This window comes from Paroedura picta, chromosome 5 (genome assembly GCF_049243985.1).
Source record: "Paroedura picta isolate Pp20150507F chromosome 5, Ppicta_v3.0, whole genome shotgun sequence".
NCBI lineage: Eukaryota > Metazoa > Chordata > Lepidosauria > Squamata > Gekkonidae > Paroedura > Paroedura picta.
The window spans coordinates 113045494-113071119 of NC_135373.1; the positions used below are offsets into that span (position 1 = coordinate 113045494).

Here is a 25626-nt window from a genome sequence, read left to right on the forward strand (position 1 = left end):
AGGATAGCTAATGCTTCCCTATCAATTATGGTTAAGATTCAGTGCTATAACTGCATAAGCCTCAAGCATAATAAAAGACAGCCACATTACAAATTTCCCTAGCTAGTTTCTACTACTGATAAACAGCTTTGGGGTCTTCTCTCTGCTTTCCTGTCTCATACCAGCTAATCATAGAGGAAAGAGCTAATAGAGAAAATGGGAGGGAGGCCCATGTGATTTCTGACTGCCATGGCCTCAACCATACACTTGTTGGAAGAGTGCTGTATTATAGGCCCTGTGAAACTTTGATAGTCCCATTAGGGCCTGAACTTTGACAGGAAACTCATTCCACCAGGTTAAAGTCAGGGCCAAAAAGGCCCTGGCCCTAGTCAAGGCCATCTTTGGGATCAGGGACCACCAAAAGGTTGGTATTTGCAAAGCGCAATGATCTCCAGGGACTATATTGGGACAGGTTTTATCTTAAAACCTATGTTATTGATATTTTCTACTAATTCTAAAAGAATCCTAGTCCTACCACTTTATTCACTGGATGTCTTGTGCTGTACAATGGCATTTAAAAAAAAATAACAATTTTGTAATCCACCTTGAGTCTCGGCAAGAAAGGCAGATTATAAAGCAAGTAAACAAAGAAATAACCTGTAAAAGAGTATAGCTAGAGTTCTTCTTAAGGAATGTTCTTCCTGTGCGCTCCCTCCAGGCACGTGCGGCTGCTACCTGCGAGTCAACCTGCGGTAGTGCATCAAGGCGGACAGGTATCAGGCGGCCTTTAGCAGACAGATTCTCTAGCTGCTCCAGATAGGCATAGTTGCTGCCATTCTAGGGAGGCAAAGAACAATCCTTAGCTAAATGATTCATCCATGGTATGTACACTGAGCAAGCCCCAGCCCTGATTCAGAGTATTTCAATATATCACTCACAAACACAGAGATCTATGCACGTTTCAGTAATTTGCAGAATTTACTTTCATTTTAATGTTTTTCTTCTATAAAGAAGTTTTGTCACTCTAAATTCCAACGAGGCATACTTGACGTACAAAGAACAAGGCAGCTTTTGACCGAAATACAAAACTGATAATCTCAGATAACTTCTCCAGTCTTTTTCTGTTCCATTAGACTTATTCAACAAAGTGAGAGATGGGATTGAGCTTCAGTAACAGAAACGGACAGGTTGTGCTGCTAAAGTTGCGTTATCATCAGGCGGTGAAGCCAAGAGTTTAAAGACTTTCATATTCAACTGTTAGGATATTGCACAAGTATCCACCTTTGGAAGAATCCAAGTCAGTTAAGAAAACTGAATGCCAAGTCAAATGCACAGGATGACTCATCTGTAACAGAATGCAAACTTTCCATGCACAAAATTGCAGGCTGGGGGGGGGGGGGGGAGTTAGCATTCTCATTTAAAAATTTTCATATTGCAGGAATCAGGAAAGACTTTTTTTCTGCCTGTGGCCCAGAAAATCTTCTGCCAGTCTAACTAGACAGGCTATTTGGTCAGCCTTCACGAAACAGGTGTTCAATGTGTTCAGGCACAGCATTAATTCCAGCCTCACATTATGAAAATAAATTCAACTGCAATACCTGGAATCACAGAATCAGAATTGGAAGGGAACTCATGGGTCATCAAGTCCAGGGGTAGTCAACCTGTGGTACTCCAGATGTTCATGGACTACAATTCCCATGAGCCCCTGCCAGCATTTGCTGGCAGGGGCTCATGGGAATTGTAGTCCATGAACATCTGGAGTACCACAGGTTGACTACCCCTGATCTAGTCCAATCCCCTGCACCATGCAGGACACTCACAACCCTATCTCTCATCCACTGTAACCGGCCACCCCCTTAAGCCTTCACAGAATCAGCCTCTCCGTCAGATGGCTGTCTAGCCTCTGTTTAAAAATTTCCAAAGATGGAGAACTCACCACCTCCCGAGGAAGCCTGTTCCTCTGAGGAACCGCTCTAACTGTCAGGAACTTCTTCCTGATGTTTACACGGAATTTCTTCTGCAAATATGCAAAAAGGTCTTTGTGATATGTGGCAGGCCGGACCTTGATTAATTAAGAAGCCGAAAACTCTTATATGGCAGCAAATGGTAAATCTAGGTTATCCCATCTTATGGCCCTTTCTGGGATGATGCCAGGATGAAAGGACCAACACTAAAATGCTGCAGTACCAGGAGCCGACTCTACCTGAATGGCTTCCACCTTGGATGTCCAGTCGCGAGCCCGCTGCAGTGCTTCTCTCAATGCTAATACGTTGGGCAGATAAGCTGGGATGTTCTTGGCTTCGTTAACGATGTTCTCCAGAGCAGCTATGCTTTGTCGAGGCCTACCAAAGCAAGTGGTGAGGGGAGACAAAGAATCTGATCAACAAACGTTCGTTGTGGCAACATAAATGCCCAACTATGCAGCATCCCCAAGAATATTTTGCTCTGCAGAGTACTGCATGCCTTTACTCCACTCGCCATTCCACCCTTCCTCTCACAGCTGCGCCATAAGAGATAGGCAAGGTTGAGAACCACATGCTGAAGGCCATGCAATACGTTTCAAGGCCAAGTAGAAATTTGGAAGATGAGCTGGGGTTTTTATACCCTGCTTTTTACTATCTGAAAGAGTCTTAAAGTGGCTTACGGCCATCTTCCTTTCCTCTCCCCACCACAAACACCCTGCGAGGTAAGTGGGGCTGAGAGAGCTCTGACAGACCTTTTCTGTGAGAACAGCTCCAAGAACTGTGACTGGCCCAAGGTCACCCAGCTGGATCTATGCAGTGGAGTGGGGAATCAAACTCAGTTCTCCAGAATCGAATCCTGCCACTCTTAACCATGACACCAAGCTGGCTCTTAAATGTCTCACTCTACCGTCTCCAAGCTGAATATTCTAGCCCAGGCTTTTTCAACCAGGGTTTCATGAAACCCTGGAGTTTCTTTATGGCCCTGAAGTGTTTCCTGAATGAGTGGCAGTTAATTTTAATGTATTTTAAAAATTTGTTTAATGTTTTTTTTTTTAATTTGACCATATGGCTATATATGGTCATGTTGACGCGCCCCCCCAAAAAAGAAAACCTGGCCAATCATGGACCTGGAAGGGGTGTGAATGTACACAGCTATGCTTCCCAACCATATTCTGAACGATTGTTCCAGTTTCTTGAAACCTGAGGAATATTTCAGGGGTTTCTCAATGGTAAAAAAGTTGAGAAAGGCTGTTTTAGGCAGTACACAAGAGCAGCACCAGTAACTGAAGTCAAAGCCTCTTCATGCACTGAATGCCTTTTTAGGTTGCTCATTAAAATATTCAGAATCATCACTCAGACAGCCTAACATCTAGTTTCAGCAGGGCAAGAGAGCACAACACCTCAGCTCTCAAAACTGTCGGAAAGTGAATGTGTCGATTCCTTTTTAGGGCTGCCAGTGCCTAAGAAAGGCACGATTTCCTGTGCAACTGGGTCATGATGACTATTTGGAGCCTGTGGTTGAAAGGCCAAGTGATTGACCAAGATGCTGTGATCCGCAGGACCTGCCAGCCAGGGTTAAAACCACCAATGGGGATGCTCACCTGGCCTGTAGGCAGACCTTGGCTTTCTCCTCCCACCGCTCAGAAACGGTGAGCAGCTCCTGCAGTTCGGCCATGGCCTTCTCCACGGCATGGTGCGGTGCCAGCCCCACCCCTGAGTCAATCAGTTTCTTCATCACATCTAAGGTGACTCGCTGAGGATCGGAAAGGGTCACCCGCACTTCATCCAGCCAACGAGCCTGCTGCAGCTCTTGCTTGAGTCGAGGCAGTTCAGGAAGTTCCACGTACAGGCCAGAGCCCATGTCGATCAACATTTGCAGCTTGGATGAATCCGGGATCTCGTCCATCATGGCCTCCTGAGCACGTTCATGGAACTCTTCAACATCGTCCAGCAAGTTCTACAGGAAAATTTGGAACAAGATGATCACTCAGTGATAGCAGCTGCCCAAAACTCAAAACGGGATTCTTGACTGTTTTTAGCTCATCCTAGAACTCAGATCTATTCTGCCTACATCCCCCAAAGAGCTCTATGCTCCACGACTTCCAACTGGCTGGCGATCCCTGGCCCCAAAGAAGCATGTCGAGCCTCAACTAGGAAATAGCTTTTTCTGTTTTAGCTCCCGCCTGGTGGAACAAGCTCCCTGAAAAGAACAAGGCCCAGCCTGAACTCCCACAATTCCGCAGGGCCTGTAAAAGGGAGCTCTTCCGAAAGCATTTGGTTGAGGCCGAGTGATTCAACAACATCTGCTGGGCTCCCAGACACCTCCCTCACAACTCTGAACCCAAACTGATCAACCCAAACGGTTATAAAATTACTGTTGTTATAAGAATTGTTATAATACTTGTTGCCTTTGGTTATGGAACCCACTATTATTGCTCTTGAGGTTATGAATTGTGCTGTATTATCCCTACGTTTTGTGTAAACTGCCCTGACTCTCGTGGGAGGGCAGTACAGAAATATAAGAAATAAATTAATTCAATAATAAAATATGCTTAACACCCCCTGCAGTGCCCCCCCCAAAAAAGTTTAGCATCAGGCAGGCCACTTATCCAAGGGAGGCATGTGCGCGATCTTCACTCATTGACACTGACTGGATGAGGAGAGTGCTACCCACTACAGGGTAAGAATGACAGGATGCTTGCAATGACAGCAATGAAGTGCACAGTGATGGTGAAAGGTGTTCTGTGTTATGGCTTACTGGGAGGAGAATTGAAAATGAAGGAATGGAGAGCCAGAGTAATTAAGAGTACTGGATTAAGATCTGGAGGACGTGGATTCAAATCCCCTCTCCAGTACAAAGCTTACTGGGTGACCTTGGGTCATATGTCATAAGCAACCATGATACCTTCACTCCTTTTCCAATTTTTCTTTCCAGGTTGTTTCTTCCCCAGAATTTTCCTTCTAACATTATACAGTTTTATAAAATTATGCAGAATAAGTAGAGCAAATGAAGATTTTCTTTCTCTCCTCTCTCATAAGAACGTAGAAGCCATGCCGCATCAAGCCAATGGCCCATTCAGGCCAACACACTATGCTACACAATAACCAAAACCCAGGTGCCACTAGGAGATTCCACCAGTGGGGGCTCCTATGAACTTAGCACCCAGGGCTCAGCCAATTAAACTAGCTGGCAGCAGGCTTAAGATATACAACAAGTACTTCACATATCTTATGGAATTCCGTACTATAGGATGGTGGGGAGAGGACCAAATTATATGATCTCAAGGAGGAATTAACAGCAACAGTGATATGGCTCATTGTGGCTGAAAGACCCAAGAGCTAAATGGAACATCCCATTCAGAGACTGAATGCCTCCTGACTATCTGCTGATGGGAGAAAGAAGAGAAGCAGCAACAAGATGCAGGCTTCCCAGAAATATCTGGTTTGTCACTGCAAGGAATAGGATGTTGGACTAGCCGCACTGGGGGTTGCTGTTATGTCAATAATACCGTGTCCAGGGCCATCGATTCCACTTGGCTGTATCAAAGGCAGCAAACACTGCTGCCTAGGCCTTTTCAATTGCCTTTTCTTCTTCCCAGAAATGTCTCCTGCAATGGCCATTATTAGATGTTACTTAAGAGAAGATATAGGAGTGCCTATTTCTGTCTTTTGTTCCTGTCACTTTTTTTCTTCTGCGGCACACCTGTGTTGCAAGCAATTTGCAGGGCACCTTTAATGCAACATGAGAAAAACAATGCAACATTTTTTAGTGCCAGAAATAGCCAGAATAGTCCTGTCTTTTGCAGACTTTTTGAGTGCAAGGGATACCGCAATACCCTTTCCCCCCTTTGATTACTTTGATCTTCGGCCCAGGAGAAAGGCAAGCAATGCCAGATGAACAATTTGCTTCCATTTCATTCCAGCCACATTCAAGGTGTGCCAAAGCGTATTTTCTAAATATTCAGGGTATTCTCATCAAGAATTCCTGAACTAAACAGAATTCTGTGCACTAAACACATTCGCCAGGGTATTTTCTCCCTGAAATCATTATTGATCCTCAAAAGTATAGTTATTGAGAAACTAATAGTTCTTGTTTGAACAAGTCTTTTTCTAAGTACACACCTTTACTTGTCGTGCCTGACTGATGACACAGGGAAGGCTAAACAGCTGCTGGACAAATGCTTTCAGTTCCTCCACAGTCAGCTTGGTCCGTGTCCTCCCGCTATCTGGGCTCAGCTTGCTATATGGAGAGAAGTGACATTGTTTTGCACAACATTGGAAGCCATATACAGACACACACACACCTGAGTCAATGAACAACTTTTGCCAAGTTGCTTTATGGATGATATTATGATGCCTCTGCACAACAGTGGCTGCGAGTTTCTCTGCACTCTACTATCAACTTAAGTATATTGCACTATAATTCTCTCACACAGACACTTATCGTATCCTATCTCTAGTCTGTATGGCCCCTTCTTACTCTATGGTTCTATGATTCTACTTCTCCGCTATGCATTTTCTTCTGACACTCACTGTAAACCAGACTTCCACACCATGGTAAGACTTCTCTCGATATTCATTCCCCCCCAACCTACGTTCAAAAACACAAAGGCTCACAGACCCACACAAAAAGGAAAACACACAATGCAACTCAACTTCCGTATATTGTATGCATTCAGCGGTTTGTTTTACAGTTCTTTTTGACGCACAAGATTTACTTCCATCCTTTCTGGTCATACCTATGCTTTTGTTTTTTGCTCAGGAGCAGCTGGGCCACCGAAGCACAAGTCTCTGCCTCTTTCACAGCGTCTCTTAGCTTACGGAAGAGATCGTTCTCTGGATACTTCCTGTCTTCAGCATCCTCCAACATCACTCTCAGCTCAATCACATCTGCAACAAATTGGCTAAGAGGCCATTTGCACAAACACACAAGTGTTGCAAGCAACTTCCCCTCCCTTCCCAAGAAACTTGGCTCGGAAACACTCAGGTTGTCACATATACAGCATAAAAATATCATTTCATTTATTGCCCACTTCACCTTCTCATTCCAGTCAGGATAACTTAAGGGATAGCAAAAAAAAAGGGTGGGGAGAAATGCTGGCAATCAGACGCCTCGAGTGATGAAGTAGCTCGTTTAACAAAAGCCTGGCCAGTGTTCCTCAAACACAGATGATGATCTGCCTTCAAAGCAGAACACCTCACAGGACTGATTGCTAGTATAATCCCAGGTACTGTGAGGCCACTGAATGAACCTACCAACATCACACTATATGGAATAAACCTTGTGCTGAGAATCAAACCTCTTCAAAAAATGGCTATAACCATGAACTAGATTTAGAAGTGTTTAAACAGCACCAATGGAACAGGAAGTAACTAACGCTGCTCCAAAACCATCCCTACTGTCCTTTGATAAGCTCTACGTACTTAGAGCAATTCCCTATGCCCCTCCCTCCAATTCTGAGTCACATCAAGGCCCTGCTGTAAATACAGACAGGCTTCAGAAGGATGCTTTGGGCTGAATCTGCGTTGAGCAGGGGGTTGGACTACATGGCCTAGATGGCCTGTGTGGCCCCTTCCAACTCTATGGATTCTATGATTCTAAGTAATTTAGAACCATGGGAAACCTGTTTCTAGATGAACAAAAGAGCATGGTTGGGCAGGTAGCTTTTCTGCATGCCTTAAGGAAAAGCTTGCGGTGTCAACTTCAAACTTCAGTTAAAATTCTACACCCCAAAAAATTGGACTCTGTGTTCCTTATAAGTTGTGCCAAAAAATGTCTGTGAGATCTCTTAAGCACTGCAATTCTGCCCAGAATTTAGTTTCTCTAGCACACCAGCCTCATATAAGGGCTTCCCATCAGTTGCCAAGGATGCCTCTTAGCAGATTCCCCTAGAACAAAGAAGTCAGTCTAACCTTTCTTGTGGTTGAGGTTGGCAGACAGTGCCTCTGTGACCCTGCTGACCCAAGTGTCATAGGACTGGGCTCTGACTTTCACGCCATACAACAGGGATGGGAAGTCCTCTAATGGATACCGGTATCTGGAGAGAAATGAAGAAGAAATTTCAAATAGGCTGCCACTCACAGGCTAAACAGCAGTAGAGAAGACATTTATGTCAGACCTCTACAACATGTCTTCATGATACATAGGACAGACATTTTTCCTAACTCTAAAGGCAGCATGTGAAGGCCTAGCGAAGGCCACAAGCTGGGAAATTCCTACCTTAGACACTTCTTCTGCATAGGACATGAACACAAATCACTCGGATGGTACAAGCAGACAAGGCGTTCGGGGTTACAAGAACAGGTAAGAGCAGACAGGAAACACGTGGTCCGACAGGCTGCACACTGGCGCTCGTCATCAGGAACCAGCTCAAACACTTCCTCCTCAGACATCAGCACCCCCTAGTTCAAAAAGAACATGATATGAGGATACTGCCGGGAAAACATCTTCTATTTTTGTTCCCCTCTGAGAGTGAAGCACATCGGATTCTCCCAAGCTCACCATCTGTATAACAGACTCCCTCAAGCGTGCCTCCTCTTCGGTCATGAGAGTCATTTCTTTACAGACCATGGCAGCAAGCCCCACATCTAAGCACTCGGGGTCGGCAGCCATCTTGAAGATCAGCTCCTCATGAGAGAAGACGCAGTGGCGCCTCAGCCGGCGGTAATGGCTTACACACTGCCGCCCGATGGGAAGCTAGAAATGTAAAGAAACATCCCCCATTATTACTTTATTCAGCACTGGAAACTTTCCTTAGGTAATCTTGTCGTGTCTTTGCAGTTTTATAACGTTTCAGGGGAGGGCAGTATATAAATATATAAATATAAAATAAATAAGTGTTTTTTTTTATTTTTGGTCATTTGTACACTGCCATGATTATGGTTTGTAAATTGTGTGAGTTCTGTAACTGGCTTGGAGCCGTATTTCAATAAATCTAACAGATCCTTTTTCAGCTTTATGCCATGGTGGGCTGCCCCAAAATATCATCTTCTTAGTCCTCCAGTAGTGGAGGACAGAAGAGGATGAGAAAACACAGGTAAAAATAATCTCATTAAAAAGGCAACCAATTATTACAGGCATTAAGTGGGTCACAGTATCCTGCAGCGGTGCCTCACGGGATCATCAGTCAAGCACTCTGGAGTTGACTAGAGTAAAAGGATGAGGAAATGGGTTGTGCAAGTACTAGATCCCAGGGGCTTCATTTCACTAAGAAAATAAAATCTCACAGTCAGTCTGAAATCAGCCTCTCCCACAGACACTCCAAGCACACCACATAATTAGCAGAGAACAAAAGAATGATAATGCAGCAACAGGGGGATAGAGAAGGTCAGAAAATAAGCCTCTCTAGAGACGCTGTCTCCTCTTGATGTCTGGAAAGCCCAGTTCCAAAAACATGTCTCAGAGAACACAAGCCAACTAAATAAAAGGGAGTCTGATCCAACCTGTATCAGATCTTTGGATGTGCTTTAACAGAGGAGAATTGGTGCCACCCTGGGAGTATTTTCTGCTCCCTGTCTAAAGGACAAAATAAAACTGAACTTTAAGGAAAATTGTGGAGACTTAGAAATGAGAAGGCAGTTATTTGGTGTATTATTATCAGTCTTTAAGCCCTGCTAACCAAGCTGGGTTGCAAACATTACACTTGCAGCAGAGCTTGGCCAGCAAACTCTTGAAGCCAGAGCCTGGCTAAACACCTTTAAATACTGGGTGAAAATACACTTCCATGCAGCACCAAACGCGCTACTTTATAATCTGTTTGGCAACCCCTATTTTTTGGAAGTTGCAAATACAAGGATACTAGGGAAACTGCAGCGCATTGAGCTGGATAGCCATCTACTGTTTGCCCAAGATTAGAGAACAATCATGAGGCAAGTAATGCAGAGAATGGAGGACATAGATATACAGATAATGAGTTCAACGTCCAACAGCATTCGCTCCCCTCAATATTGGAGAATCCCCTCTGTGTATAGATCTTTTCCTATATATTTGGGAGTATTAGGTGACAGTTCTCTAAGAAGAGCCTTTTAGGTAAACTAATAAGATTTTCATGGGCTACACAGACCCAGAGAGTTGTTCCTTATGTTTCAAGTAAACAACAAATACATTTCCCAGGTACTCCATCAACTACATTCTGCATTACTATATTCATTCTAAATTATGGTAAGGTAAAGGTATCCCCTGTGCAAGCACCGAGTCATGTCTGACCCTCGGGGTGACGCCCTCTAGCGTTTTCATGGCAGACTCAATACAGGGTGGTTTGCCAGTGCCTTCCCCAGTCATTACTGTTTACCCCCCAGCAGCAAGCTGGGTACTCATTTTACCGACCTCGGAAGGATGGAAGGCTGAGTCAACCTTGAGCCGGGGGCTGGGATTGAACTCCCAGACACATGGGCAGAGATTCAGACTGCATGTCTGCTGCCTTATCACTCTGCGCCACAAGAGGCTCTAAATTATGGTAGAAAGATACATACCCAGTCTGCAGTGCAGAAATTCACAGCCTCAGCAAAGTTGTAGCCTTGGTTAAATCCAGAGTGATAGGCACGAGGAAAAGTTACAACAAACTCGCCAGCACATTGATTGGTCCGATATACCTAGAAGCATGCCAGAGAGAAAGTGTGAGATTCACAGAAAAATGCACTGCTGTCACACGGCTCTCCACAAGAGTGTACATTACACAACTAACAACAGTTGCTAACACAAGTCCCACCCATTCACACCTGTTCCCTGCAACAACTGCTTCACCCAGTGCGCTCAGCCTACAAGCAACTGGGCATTCGCTTCAAGGAAATTGCTTTCAAAGTACGTCAAATATTTGTGTATGAGACATTTAAATCGTACACTTAATTCCAGGAGGAGCATCTTTCTCAGGGAAACATTTCACAAGACTTCCCTGGATTGGAGAAATAATGTAGCTCGCACAACAAATCGTAGATCTGCGCTATGCAGCAAAACCTGTGCTTGGAAGAGTTCCCCACAAAGCTCATTTATTCCAGACTTTTCCCATACTGTGGCTAAAAATATTCATAAAATGGATCAAAGTGACATGCAACAAAATCTGTCCTTGCAGCAGGCCCCCTAATAACTTAAAATACATTTTTGTAGCTTCAGCTAAAGCACTGTGGCACTTAAGCAAGGCAATTTTTTATCATTACAGCTGAAGGAGACGATGCAGACATGCTAAAAAAGTCAAGATGAATAAATCTAGAGCAGTGTTAATACCATCAGGCTGCTTTCAAGTTGAAGGATGTGTCATGAGATACAAAGCTATGTACGCGGAGAAAGGTTCTGCTCTACTTACAGGTACGCCATGTTCCATGAGCACATTTGGGTTCATGATGGTGACTAGCTGGTGCAGAAGATCAGGCTGCGTCTCAAACAGCTCAGGGGCCAACTCTCTCATCACTTCCTCCAGTTGCTCTGCCGCCTGAGAAGGTACTCCATACCACGTCTTGGGCTCTCCCCTAGAACACCACCACATCTACAATGAGGAGTCATCCAGCAGAACAGCCAGAACACCATTCAACAGTCAGAGATATTCCAGTGAACCTTCCCAACCCTCATTTGCAATAAAACAGACGTGAGTTGGCAGTCTGCCAGGATTCATATTTGAATTCATAATTCTAGGTTTGATTTTGTGACATGAAGAGTTGGTTCTCATATGCCACTTTTTCTCTACCTGAAGGAGTCTCAGAGTGGCTTACATTCGCCTTCCCTTTCCCCACAACAGACACCCTGTGAGGGAGGTGAGGCTGAGAGAGCCCTGAGATTACTGAAGAAGTGGAAGAAGAGTTGTTTCTTATAGGCTGCTTTTCTCTACCCGAAGGAGTCTCAAAGCGGCTTAGTCGCCTTCCCTTTCCTCTCCCCACAACAGACACCCTGTGAGGGAAGTGAGGCTGAAAGAGCCCTGATATTACAAAAGAAGAAGAAGATTTGATTCTTATATGCCGCTTTCCTCTACCCGAAGGAGTCTCAAAGTGGCTTACAATCTCCTTCCCTTTCCTCTCCCCACAACAGACATCCTGTGAGGTGGGTGAGGCTGAGAGAGCCCTGATATTCCTGCTGGGTCAGAACAGCTTTATCAGTGCTGTGGCGAGCCCAGGGCTGCATGTGGGGGAGCAGGGAATCAAACCCGGCTCGCCAGATTAGAGGTCGGCATTCCTAACCACTACACCAAGCTGGCTCCTGTTTAAAACTTCTCGTGAACAATAAAATAGGTGTTCTTTAGCTCAGCCTTCCAGCTCAGCCTTCAGGAATGAAAACCTGAAGTTGCAAGCCACATCAATCGTGAACTAATAATATAATTTTACTTATTAAAACGTTGATCATATAATGGGTCGAAGGTAGATGTGTCATTCAGCAAGTGTAAATCGTAGGGTTCAAACAATATGTAGCAGACATAGGGCCCCTATTTTGAAATAATCTACGAGCCTGTTCAGACACATACCTCTTTCCCCCGAGATCTGATTTTCTAATCTAGGTATACTCCTGCTGTGCTCCTTACAAGAACCCTGCCATTAACAAAACACTAATTCTCCTGCCCTGAGAAAAACTTTCAAAACCTATATTAAAAAGACCAAAACTGGGTTGATACAAAAGAACAGCCCTACTACAACCGTTCTGTGCACAGCTTACCCACATTCACAACGCATTGGAAGTACGTACCAATGAAGGTAGTTGATGGAATAGCTCCAGTGATCCTCAATGTGCCAGCAGAAAGAGGAGAAGCACATCCCCACATAAAGCCAGGGCACCTTCATGCCAGAAATGTCGGCATTGATATGAGCGAGGACAGACTGCTCTAGCACAGGCATATTGTTGAGGTTCCAGCCGGAAAGGGCATACTCCTGCCAAGGGAAAGTGGACAGTTTGCAAAGGAAGAGGCTAGAATGAAAAGAACATTTTCTAGTATGGGGCCAGTGCTGGTACAGTATGCTTTCTTTTTTAGCCAGATCCTAATCTGCCGCCACACCAGGTCTTGAATCCTATGCACATGACCTATACATTCAGGCCAAGAATGTATAGGATTACACTACACAGCACTGGAAGGGAAAATGCATCACCTTTGACATTTCACCCATCAGTCAAACCTGGATTCACCAGCTGAAGCCATTATTATCATCTATTTATAAAGCCAGTTCCCAATGTTCCATCACGAAGTATGACCAAGGCAAAATACATGGAAGGGTTACATAGCTAACAGTTAAAATAAAAAAGGACAGAGAGCAGCCACCCGGTTTTAACTTCAAGCGGACCACTTTTTCTCTAGACCCTGAATGATAATCGCTCACTCCACTGGAGAGGGGGAGGGGAGACTGTCAAGGCAAAACCTTGCCTTCATCTCAGGTCTTACTGACCTGTTCTTTTCTTACAGGTATTTGGGGGAGGGGTATGTGTCTTCGGTAACATATAAGTCATCTGTCTTCACACTCCATTCATAGTAAGAGACATTTATCAAGTTATGAACGTCTAGTTGTCCTGGCCAGGCTTGTTTTTAGACTACCTAGACTAAGTCCTTCTATTTCTCCCATCTTGCCTTTTATATACAAATACATTTTTATGACCCTCTGGCGCAGAGTGGTAAGGCAGCTGACATGCTGTTTGAAGCTCTGCCCATGAGGCTGGGAGTTCAATCCCAGCAGCCAGCTCAAGGTTGACTCAGCCTTCCATCCTTCCGAGGTGGGTAAGATGAGTACCCAGCTTGCTGCTGGGGGGTAAACGGTAATGACTGGGGAAGGCACTGGCAAACCACCCCGTATTGAGTCTGCCATGAAAACGCTAGAGGGCGTCACCCCAAGGCTCAGACATGACTCGGTGCTTGCACAGGGGATACCTTTACCTTTTTATAGAACGAACTGGAGGTTAACTGTCGATATATTTTAACAGCACTGAGAGGATCAGCACCACATTATACAGCAGGGGCTTGTAGCCCCTTCTGGAAATCCTTCCCCAGCTGTTTTTGGTCCCTCTCCCAAATTCACATTGCCTCAAAACCCTGAGTGCTGAAACCCAAACACACGCACACCGTTTTACAATAAAGTGCCCTCTCTCAAAAAGCATTTAGCAATGGTGAAGAGACCATCATGACTTTGTTACAAGCATCGACAGGTGAACACTTAGACTGCCCCAAAGCCTTCAGTTTCCCAAATGCTAAAGTGTATGTATATACAGGTTTGTTATTTTGCCTCTTAAATAATCAAAACACATTTCAGCACATTTAACATAACAGTTCTAGCTTTCCTGGTGTACAAAACTACACGCAAGTCGCATATCTTAGCCACACCTCCTCTTCCGGCATTAGCTTTCTTCTGCCATCCTTTATCGGGAAGCCACTTCCAAAGTCCTTGGATGAGATGTCTGCTCCATATTCCACAATCACATCCTCCTCGATGCTGCTTACAAGCCGCCAGAATTCCTTTTCAACCAGCTCAGTGGGGACCATCTAAAAAGGACGGAAGTAGCAATGTAAAAACAAATTCAGGCTAGGAAGCATGTGAGTACCATGTAAAACAATACAGAGTAATGATGATACAGACTCACGGGTGTTAATTTCCACAATACGTGTTAAAAACCATTGAAATGTAGGCATTTTATAAGAATAAATGGCATAAAAAGTGAAAATACAGGAAAGCATTGGTGAATTTTCTTCAAAATGCCAAGGAAATGCACAGCCCATGTCTGATGCAAAAAGAGGGGGGGGGGGTGGAACACCCAAAAATTTGAAGTACAGAACCAGCCGCGTATCTATTCTTGCAGCAGAATCACACGGTACTGTTCTTTCCCAGCACTATTCACTGAAACTTCAGGGAGGAGACTATTTTGAATGCTCCCAGTTTATCTTTCTAAGGAAAACATTTACTGTTCCGTGTCGAAGAACAGGCTACTGAGACAGTATATTCTTTATTTATCAGATTTATTTGCCACCTTTTCCTGAGGGCTCAGGGCGACTTAAATTAATTTCCATTTACAATAATTTAAAATCAATCCAAACGTTTAAAACTAACAATTTACATTAAAGCAATCCAAACGCCCACTGCCATTTCTCTATTTCCAAGTGGGAGGAGGACAGAGCTCTATGTTGGTGCAGTCCTTGCATGTGTGTTGAGTTTTCTAATTATATCCAGGCATTCTTTATTTCTGTAGGGAGGCCATTTTGACTGATGCCTTTCCGCTCCAGACATATTTGGTAAAAGGTGAGATGAAATCAGTCCTAGATAGACTCCATGTTGCAGAATCTCACCACTGCCTTCACTTCATCTCCCAAGGGCCAGGAGGAAGCAGAGTAGACGGGCAGGAGCTGAGAAGATCAACAACCTCTTTAGGAATTGATTGCTATGCTAGCCAAAGTACAAAATTACATGGGCCGGTTTTAAGGGAAGCAAGTCTTCTACATAGGATAAAAATCTTACTCACTCAGCTATATCGTATCTAGCTACATGAACTTCAGCCAATCAATGAAGAGGGTTAAAGAAAAAATGGGAGTAGAACAAAACATACTTGAAGGACAGAACTAGTGATGTAGGGGTTTCGGGGGGGGGGGGAGGGATTAACTGAAATTCTTCCAGAAAATTTTCCAGAATCAATCTTTAATAAAGTTAGCAAATAAAGCACAATCACCATGTGCAAGCCTGGACAGTATACAAGCACTGAGGTTTGTCCATGCTTCATACCTCATCTTGAGGTCATCTAACACGACTGGTTTGTAGTACAACAGCCCTGACAACTACAGAGAGAGTGACTGTGTCTGTATGTGTAGAGTAGAAAGTTTTACATGGAAAAATATAGCATTTTCTGGAAGATCGGTTCACATCACTGGACAAAACACATGCTTTGCACTTAAAAGATCCGAAGTTCAATATGAGTAATTGCTATTTAAATAATCTCAAGCAGCGGAGCGATAAAAGCCCTCTACAGAAGAGGAGAGCCTGTCTGAGTAGATGATGTTGGACTAGACAAATGGTCACACTTGACATGTTCAGAAAGTCTCAATGAGCACCTTGTAGAACTGTTACAGTCCTTATCCAACAGCTTGGCTGTGCCATTTGATGACAAAGACACCGGGTTTACAAAATTAAGAGCCAACTCCTAAGGCTTGTCAGAGGTCAGCACCTAGACTGCTTCTGCTGTTTAGAAGCACACTGACTTGATACATTAGTGAACAAAAGAACACAACTCCATTTACTATCATTACCCCAGCAAGCCTCCTTGGGTCATTCCCCATACTGGTGCACAACTGCCCGCATTTCACTCCCTGTCTTTGCCAGAATTGCAGAATTTTAAATTATGCAACTAGCCCATACAGCTGTAGGGATTGTCAGGCACACAAATCCGCACTGCTTGCAAGGTTTCAGACCATGAGACACCTGGCCTACACCCCATCTTTAAGTAAACGCAAAAGGCCCTTTCATAACAAGAGCCAGGAAGGCAGACAAATGAATGGATGACGTACTAGATTGAGTGCTACTGCCGCCGAGATATGAATTTAGGCATTTAATTAGCAATGTTCTGCTCCTGCTCAGTTCGTGGAGCATAATAAAGGCTGACTGACAGACCAGTGTATACTTACATGGACTGGCATGTTGAAGTAATCAGATTTGAAATTATCGGCCATCTCACCAAAGCTCTGGAGGGTATACTCTCGAACAGCCTGCTCGAATCCAAAGGCCTCACGTGGTTTGCTACATTCCTAGAGAGAGAATTACTATCACTCACAAAGATGGACCAAGACAAGCACTCTGCTCCCCCTTCTGCAGTATACTCTGATAAGAGTTGCTTCCCCTGACCAATAACACGGCACACTGCATTACATTTTTAGCATTTCCTCCAAAGGAAGTAACCATAGCCAGGTAGGCTAAACGAAATGAGTCAACTAGGATATTCAAACAGTGGTGGGTGTGCAGGTGCTCTTGTCTTCAAAGTACTGGGCACCTGCTGGACCCATTCCAACTGATGAATGTAGGAAAGGAGGATTGCAAAGTGTTCTGTGAGCATCTGATGAGTCAACCTGGCATCAAGACTCACATCTTAAACCGGGCTATGTAAGAGCAGCCTGCAAACTACCTGTAGTCTGTACCTAGCTCAGCTGCAAAGACAAAAATGCTTTGACAGCAACTTTGTCCAGAAATGCCCTGGATTTAGGGCCTCTCCAAACGTTATAAACATCCTGCACAGAAACCTCCAGAGAGGTAAAACGTGAAACCCATACACAAACTGCCACAGATGAACTGCTAATGCTACACAGTAAAGCAAATCTGGCTGTAGCTTCCTTAGGTACCTACAATGGAAACAGAAGCTATTTTCCCCAGTGGGTGAGCCTTGATTCCAAAGTGAGTAATCCTCCAAATGAACAAACTGTTTGTGTTCACTATCCCCAGTACTTCAAAGATGCCGAAACTGTACCTCAGCAACACATTTTGGACATCTCCAGTCACCTTTGGGCACATCGGGCAAAGGGGGTATCAAGCAAAACGTATGGTAGCTGTCATCACACCCGTCACACAGCAGCAGTTTGTCCTCATTGTTTCCTCGCCCACAGAACAAGCAGACATATAAGTCAACCTAGAAGAGACAATGCTTAGTGTATCATGACTTGCATCTAGATAGGGCTTTGGTGACCTGGCAGCTCTTTTCTGTATCCTTAAGCTCCATCTAATATAGCAGCACCCAGCCGTCTCCATAAAGAGGTTCTAAAGACATCTCTTACTTCGATTTCTGGACTCATTGGCATAAAAAACCAAAGTCTAGATGGAAGCATCCATCTCGGTGATGGGAAGGGGATGGATCACATGTAATCCATGCAAGATAATTCTACCACAGCAGTAGCACCAGACATTGCTGGGCACTGCCTATATCAGGGGTAGTCAACCTGTGGTCCTCCAGATGTTCATGGACTACGATTTCCATGAGCCCCTGCCAGCAAACACAAACGCTGGCAAAGGCTCATCGGAATTGTAGTTCATGAACATCTGGAGGACCACAGGTTGACTACCCCTGGCCTATATGGCAAAGTCTCTCCTCTGTTTAAATGTTCCCTGGGATGCATTTGTTCTGCTTAGATTTCCTAAATTGTGCTTTGAAACGTATTATTTAAAAACCAGTATCAATTGATTGCCAACCATTCAGTCATTGGTACCTATAATTTGATACAACTGCTGCATCCATTTGATCTGGTATGTTACTATTTTTCTAGGAAGGAGAGATCGCAGTTTTAGTGATGTCTTTAGAGAGGCAGCATATATATATATATATTCCTAAATAAGTTCTGTTTAATCAAAAACCAGGGCTTTCAGTGGTCAAGTACCAAAGAAAACAGACAAAACATGACTCTAAACTACTTTTATCATACAGTATCCAGTTTGGGTTGAACACTCAATTAAATTAAAGATTATTTGATTAAGCTGGAAACTTCAAGAGATTTGCATGAAATGTTTTAGCATGCCAGCATAATTCGCAAATAATCCAACCTACAGGTCATAAGCCAAATACTAATATTTTAATAGTCTTAAAAGAATTAAACTGAATTATTAGGGTAGATCCAAAGGACTGTAAGGTTATATCGACTCTGCAAAATACTCATTCACTTTGGTTCAACCAGGACCTGGAATAGGGATCAAAAAGGTCCTAGATGACATGCACTACTACCACCCTTCATCTTTCAGGTTATGATTTTATATGTAGTGCATGTTATGCAACTATGTACTTTTTCTAGAGCCCTACCCATTCGTAGATCAGCGACTTCTCTGGTGGTTCATAAGACAAAAGGCAGCTACCTGCACAAGAACACAACTACTTACAAACTTCCAGGAGTTGTCCAACTAGGTATCTGAAAGCTAAATTATCTGGGTTTTAATTCACTGAATTAAACTCATACGTGCTGTACTTACAATAGTGATATCATCTCCACAGCAGTACCTAGCAGATGTTGTTGATGTTGCATAATTAGACACATTGTTACCTGATCCAAATTTCCCACATTCTATCATTAAGACACATCCAAAGAGTACCTTGAAGCTGAGATTGAATGTGGTGGCCTGACTGTAATGCACAGTTCTTAATTTTCTAAAGAAATTAACTTGTACAATGCCAGTGGGTTGTTTTTAGGATGTGCTTGGATTTTTAAAGCTAGATTTTAATTAATATCTCAAGGTTGTTTTTCTTATTTTTATTTTGTAAGTTGTTGCAAGCAGGATCCTGGATTGGCAGCATATTTTGTTTTGGAACTAAATATGAAACGCTGAAGTCATAAAGCAATAAAAATCTGAAAGCTCTACAAGTTAATTACACCTTTTACAGGATGCTGTGTATAACCCAACAATCTTTATCAAAAAAACAAACAAAAATTATTTTATCCAGTCACACTAACATTAAATAACCTACCGTAATCCCCAAGATCGGAAAGACACTACTTTGTGACAGCAATCCAAGATATTAGGCAAGATTTTAACAACAATAAAATAAAGGGTTTTCAGTTTTCAACAACTGCCCTTCACAGGCATCTAAGACTAATGTGAAAATTGGAGAGCTGCCAATTGAATCAAGATTGACTTCAGTCAGCAGCAGACCAGACTCGAGAGCTGGTTTTTGACTAAATGTTAGTCTCTTTAATTTTTTACTTTATGGTAATTTTAGTGAAATAATGTGCTTTCAGTGCTTTGCCCCTATAAAATGCATTTCCCCAACCTAAGCAACCATATCAGAGATGCATATGCTCTGAAACAGACAACTTACAAAGTTGACAGAAAGTGCCCCTTTCCGCTGTCTCATTTGCATGCCAAATGCCTCAGATCTGGTACCTTTCCGTCTTCGGGGGACTTCATCTGAAAAGAGAATATTGTGTTTATTATATTGCCTACAAAGGCTGCACACGATCAGCTTTCCAACCACTTAAGTATGTGAAAATAAAATTCAGTGCTTTAAATTCAGTCAGGAGCCAGAATTTATATGGCTAAAATTGCAAAGGTTCTCTCTGAATGTTTATTTTATGAAATTTGGTACCCCTGGTAACAAAAGCATTTGAGGAGTATATATTAAAGGAGTAGAAGCAAGGATGAAAACCAGGAACCCCAACAGAAACAATTTCCTCCCCCTTCTTCAAAGCCCTGATTCCTGGCTTTAAAATTCCCACATATTCTATGACCCATTCTGCCTCATTTTCCCAAGTCACACTTGGCATCCCACAGCTTCTACTTACACCTCATTTAAAACTGCAGGATGACATGGTCCACAAAGAAAAGCATACCAAAAATTACACAGGTCTTCACATCTCTAAGCCCCATACCACTATGGTGACTTAATTTCCCCATAACACCTGGAGTGCCCGTCTCCTTGCTTGGGGTGTCTGCGGGAACCTTGCTTGCTGCTGCTAGTCCCAACACTGTTGCAGAACAAGAGATGTGACCACACCCTGTTAGTTAGTTTATTAAATACGGCATAATGCCAGTCACTGTAAAAAGATACAGAAGGTAAGAGACCACACCCCACTGAAGAAAGCTTGGGGCAGCATTCAATGCCCACCTAGTGAGACCTTTTGCGTTAGTCAGACATAATAACCCTAAAAATAATTTCCTGGGAGTAAGCCCCACTAAATAAAATGGGAATTGCTTAGGACAGTTCTCTAAAAAGAAAAAATCAATGTTAAACCTTAGAACCAGGAGCCTAGGAAGAGCTTAGGCTACACGAGAGAAAACCAGATTGGCCTGCAGTGAAGAGGCATGAGTGAAACCCACAGAAGTAGAATGGCCATTGGAAAAAATTCCAGAAGGTCAACTGCCTAGGGGGGCTGTCTCTTGAGCCCCTCTCCCAAGATGGGCCCAGCCATGGAAGCAGGGCAAGGAAAAAGACCCAGCTAAGCACTCTGCCCAGATGACTTAAAAAGCTGCTGCTTCCTCACACCACCTGGCTTGGGCGAGGTGGTCACGCAGGCACTACCTGCTGGCTTTCAGAACAGGTGCACCATTGTTGAGTTTGTTATAGGTGTAAGGACATGAACCCATTCCTAAAATATATTTACAGTCTGTTTTTGGAGAGGCTGGGAGTTCAGTCTAGGCTCACTTTTAGAACTGGTGAAGATCTTCAGGTAATTCACAAACAAACCAAAAATCTTAAGAACCTACATTAATTGATTAAGAGGTCCACATTTACCATCTTTTTCTTTTGCTCCCAATGCCAATCCCATCATCTTTGGTCCTGCTCCAAAGATCTGGAGCTTCTTCAGTTCGGCATTCCTACTCATCTCTCCTGCCTCTGCCTGAAAACAAGATCACAACAGATCACCATTAGTATTTACGCTGTAGGTAACCACTTGCCATGCTAGATGACCAAAAGACTCATCAATCAGACCAAATTCATTCTCCGCAACCATTAGCTACTCCAAGGCCAATGCTAACAGTGAATATTCCAGTAGACAGCACGGTTTTGACCTGACACTCACAATGCCAGAGATAATTGGTACAATTGACCTTTTGTAGCATGCCGCTCAGATGTGGAATACTAACATCAGGAAAACAATTAAAAGCTGATCATATTTCTTCTTATTTCTATGCACTGATGCCATGTGCTAATGCATTTTTTAAATGGAGACCTGAAACAAGGACTTAAAACTAAGATAGCATCGGTTACTGAGGGAAAATACTAAGCAAGGAGAACAAAACAAAACAAAATCACTGGCATGTTACATTTACTGCTGTCACAGGTTTATCCAGCAACTCCATTCCGCTGATGGCAGGGCTTTCCGACGGTTGACAGCATCTTACACCAACAGAAAGCACCTTAGCTGAGCACAACAGAGTCACTGGATACAATCCATACTACTTGAGATTTGTATCTTATTGTGTTAATGAGATTCAGTCTCACAGACCTGGGCAGACACCTGATCATTTTGAAATCCAATCAAATTTAATGTAACACTCATTTATAAGCCACAAAGCTCAGTGTTTGCCTAGGTGCCTTATGTCTACTAGGCATTCAGCTACTTCTCACAATAACTAGAGGTGGCATTTTGTTTTTTAAATGGGCTTAAATGTTCTAAATAACATTTAACACTACATCACATCCCACATTCTCTTCTCTGCACAAGAATTAATATGTCTGCATTAAAATATCCCTTCCCTTCTTGGTTTGTGTTTCTTCTCTGCCTGCCAACAAGAAAGACATCCTCTTCTAAAGCTATCTCTGTGGCAAAGTGGCTGCCTTTTTCAAATTGTAGTTTGTGAATTCACACGAGTCACATCTAGTACAAACTGGCTAACGATCCAGCCACAAAACCAAGAATGAAATCTTAGTTTGGTGCTTCGCCTGCATCCAGAACTTGATCAGCCCTCAGCTTATTTTGATCTGTAGGCAGCCCAAGTATCGTGACTACCCAAAGGCAACAGGTAAAATTCAGAAAAACAGGGATGCTTGCGCGTTCTTTGCATTTTAACTAAGAAGGGAAGACAGACTTCAATGACAGCCCAAAATGAAACATCTTAATTTTTAACTACTATCTACTTTCAAGCTTTTGAACTGCCAGCGAAAATGTCATAAGGGGAATGTAGTCTTTCAGGTGGCAAACAGGGAACAGTCTTCCTCCTCCAAACACTTCTTTTCCCTAGAGCAAGTTTCCCCGCTTGGAATTAACCACAGTTAAGCCAAATATCAGGACCAGACTTGCTGTGGTTAGGGCTAGCTAAATCCCCTGCTCAACATGACAGCAGTGTGGATTCTGCTTAACCAGGATTTTGAAAGCATTTAAGAAGCCTGGAAAGCCAGGCAATCTTGTTCAACCACAGTGCAATTAAAATCAGCACCTGAACAAGGTTAAGGCCGGAGGAGCCAGTGCCATGATCTGCATCGCAGCTATGAGCTTGAAAACAGTACTGCACCAATTGTGCACAAATATTCTCATCAACAGCAAGCATATTTTATTCTGCCAAACACCTTTGTGGCTCCTGCCACAGATGGGACAGGCACAGCTTGTCTAACCTCTTGCTGGGATTCAGAGGCTCTCAAAGCTGGGACCATTCTTATCGCTTTCAGGTGCCCCCCAATCCTCAGGGGCCAGCCCTTCACTTTCACCCAAATGGAAGAGAGGGCAGAGACTTCTCCCTGCAGTCATGCCAAGCTTCAGGCTCACCACAAATTAGCAAGACTGGTCACTTCACGGTGGGTGCTCTGAAACTGAAGACTTAATAAAAATTGTCACACTGTCTCTTCCAACAGTTCAACAAGGGCCGAGTTTGGCGCAACTATAGACCTGAACTGGTACTCAAAGCCAAACAAAATTTGCAACTCCTGTTTTTTCCCTATCATGCTTTCTAATGGTAAAGGGGCAGAATAGCATTTGGTGAGCTGCCAAGGTATGCAGACAAATATGACTATGTAAATTAAAGAGGAAATACTCCCCCCCCCCCAAAAAAAGAAAATGGCCTGATGAAGGTGGAATATACTGCAAGGAGCTTTACGTGTTGATGGTCAAAGAGGGTTGGGGGGTTTAACCTAATCAATGCCTTGAAAGTTTACAAACAAACCCCTGGCACAGATTTTAAAGAATGGAGGCGATTTCCAAATCTACCCTCCTTCAAAAACTAATTTCACTAATATAATCAGTTATTGTAATCTTAGGACACCACCCAAAGTTAAGTACATTTAAGCCTCATTAATTTCCACGGGAGAGCTGTATATACAAAGTCAACAGGATTTTCAAGAGCTTGGGTGCTGCTGAAGCATGCCCTATTTAAAAGCATAGTTCTCTCAAGAAAGCCCAAAGTATTCAAAGCCTATATACATGTGTAAGATTTACTTTGACATCAGGAATGAAACAAGACCTCTACTGCTGAAACTGTCCTGATGCTCTATTTTTATTTTTATTTTTTTTGCAGCTCCCACTTTAAAAGTTTATTGTCGCGTTATACATTGTTTTCTAGGAAAGTTGTACAGAAAAGTCGGAATGCGCACTCTTTTTTGAGTGGCTTCAACATTCTCAAAACAGTCGTAAAAATGGCCATACAGCTCTAAGAGGTCAGAATGGATTTGCGCTAAATTTGATCTGTAGAAAGAGCTGCTCTTTTGATTTCTCTTTTGTATACGTAAAGCATATCACAACAGAAAATAAATATGTATTGCAACAAGACCACAGTAGAACTAGAGCAAAAAGCTGAAAAAGAAAAGAATACTTTAGTTAGGCCTGTAGGGAAGCAGAGTCTGGGGAAAACCCTCCTCCACTCCACAAAAGAGGAGTGCCAATGGGAATCAGCCTGCTAATTTACATATCCAATTCCAAAACAGCAGCATAACAAGATGAACCATGAGAATTGCTTTAACTGATCACTATCACCTCTAGTGAAAGTACAAAGCTTTATACATAGCTTAAAAAGGGAAGAGAGACACTTTCTGCCCCCAAAGTTATTTTTTATTTTGATCAGAAACTCAATTGCTTGTATTTCTGTTAATGCAGTTTTGACAAAGCCATCAAACAAGGTCTCCTTCTGAAGTTACAACTGCCATGAAACATCTTTAAGCGGTCCCCCAAAATTTTGTTCACTGTATATGCCTTTTCTCTTTTGCTTAGCTTTTCATGATGGTTTAAGCACTCTCTCTCTGCAAGGTAGACTAATCTATTATCTGACTTACTGAAGATTCGGAACAGGGATTTTCACTTCAGAGGGAACACTTGCATGGCTGGCTTTGTTTTAACTGATGTATTTAAAACCAGAAATGGGACCCTTTGCCAGCACTGATGATAAGAACTGATTGTCATTTCCAATTATACAAGAGAACGTGAGCATGAAAAATCTTTAATATGAGCTTAAAGATAATGACTGGTATGAAATTAATCCCATGTGTTTATTGCAATCAGAACCAGGGATAAATTACTTTAAATTGTGAGAACCAGACTATTAAAATTGCAAAGATGCCACTGACAAAATACAGACTGTTACATTCCTCATTCAAGAAAAAAGAATTCTGGGTATGGCTTAAATGATTATTTCCTTTGTTTAGCTTTTCATTACTGGGTATATTTGTCTCCAAAAGCAATTCTCAAAGTTCATCTTGTTTTGCTACTGTTTTGGAACTGGATACGTAAATTAGAGGGTTCCCAATGGGATACTTTTTCTTAATCAGGGAGCAGTATTTCATTTCAGGCTTCAGAGTTTGAAATACATTCACCAAAAATGTTTGCAAAATTTTCAAAAACTAATTGGGAAGAAAAGCAGAAACATCAGTTGGGAGTGCCTACACCTTTCATATTGTGGCATGATGTTTAGGTTATCTGGATGCTTTTGTGAATTCTATTCAATTTGAACTCTCAGTGCATAATCTAGACAACATTCCTGATATGCTGACAAGACCATCCGCACTACATACCCCTGTAGGCAGACAAGCACTGCCAAAGCCTAGCATACATGGGCTTGGGAAGATGCACAGCCAAATTACCACATGACAGAAGCTGGTTGGAACCCATGGGGTAGCCAGTCAAGGAGAGAACGGGGTGCCACCTTGCTGGAGACTGCTGCCAAGGCCCCCGTCAGTACCTGATCAGCACCTCAGCAACAAAAGAACTGCAAACCCCCAACACTAAGAAGACTCAGTATGCTGCCTCCCAGTGTTGCACAGCAAAGTAGGCATGCAGATCTAAAATGTCCCCTTCTAGGAACCTCATCATTTTTTTTTACTTTTCAGGAAGCAAAATTTTCCAGTTATGCCGAG

At 43.0% G+C, this 25626-nt stretch overlaps 1 protein-coding gene across 3 annotated transcripts in view; it reads right to left on the bottom strand.

Annotated features, from left to right (window-relative positions):
* KDM5A (lysine demethylase 5A) overlaps window positions 1-25626 on the bottom strand; it is a 50275-nt gene that overhangs the window by 17170 nt on the left and 7479 nt on the right. For all 3 annotated transcript variants that reach the window (XR_013231414.1, XM_077339986.1, XM_077339988.1), the window contains 16 exons: window positions 21082-21187; window positions 19669-19757; window positions 17341-17499; window positions 16508-16627; window positions 14225-14383; window positions 12607-12788; window positions 11243-11405; window positions 10416-10535; window positions 8446-8640; window positions 8164-8345; window positions 7857-7981; window positions 6683-6833; window positions 6066-6183; window positions 3545-3900; window positions 2183-2321; window positions 637-816 (listed from right to left, as the gene is read on the bottom strand). Coding sequence is in view for 2 of the 3 variants with exons in the window: in XM_077339986.1 (XP_077196101.1) it covers window positions 637-816; window positions 2183-2321; window positions 3545-3900; window positions 6066-6183; window positions 6683-6833; window positions 7857-7981; window positions 8164-8345; window positions 8446-8640; window positions 10416-10535; window positions 11243-11405; window positions 12607-12788; window positions 14225-14383; window positions 16508-16627; window positions 17341-17499; window positions 19669-19757; window positions 21082-21187 (2544 nt within the window). In the remaining variant the exon portion in view is untranslated. The remainder of the gene's footprint in view (window positions 1-636; window positions 817-2182; window positions 2322-3544; window positions 3901-6065; window positions 6184-6682; window positions 6834-7856; window positions 7982-8163; window positions 8346-8445; window positions 8641-10415; window positions 10536-11242; window positions 11406-12606; window positions 12789-14224; window positions 14384-16507; window positions 16628-17340; window positions 17500-19668; window positions 19758-21081; window positions 21188-25626) is intronic.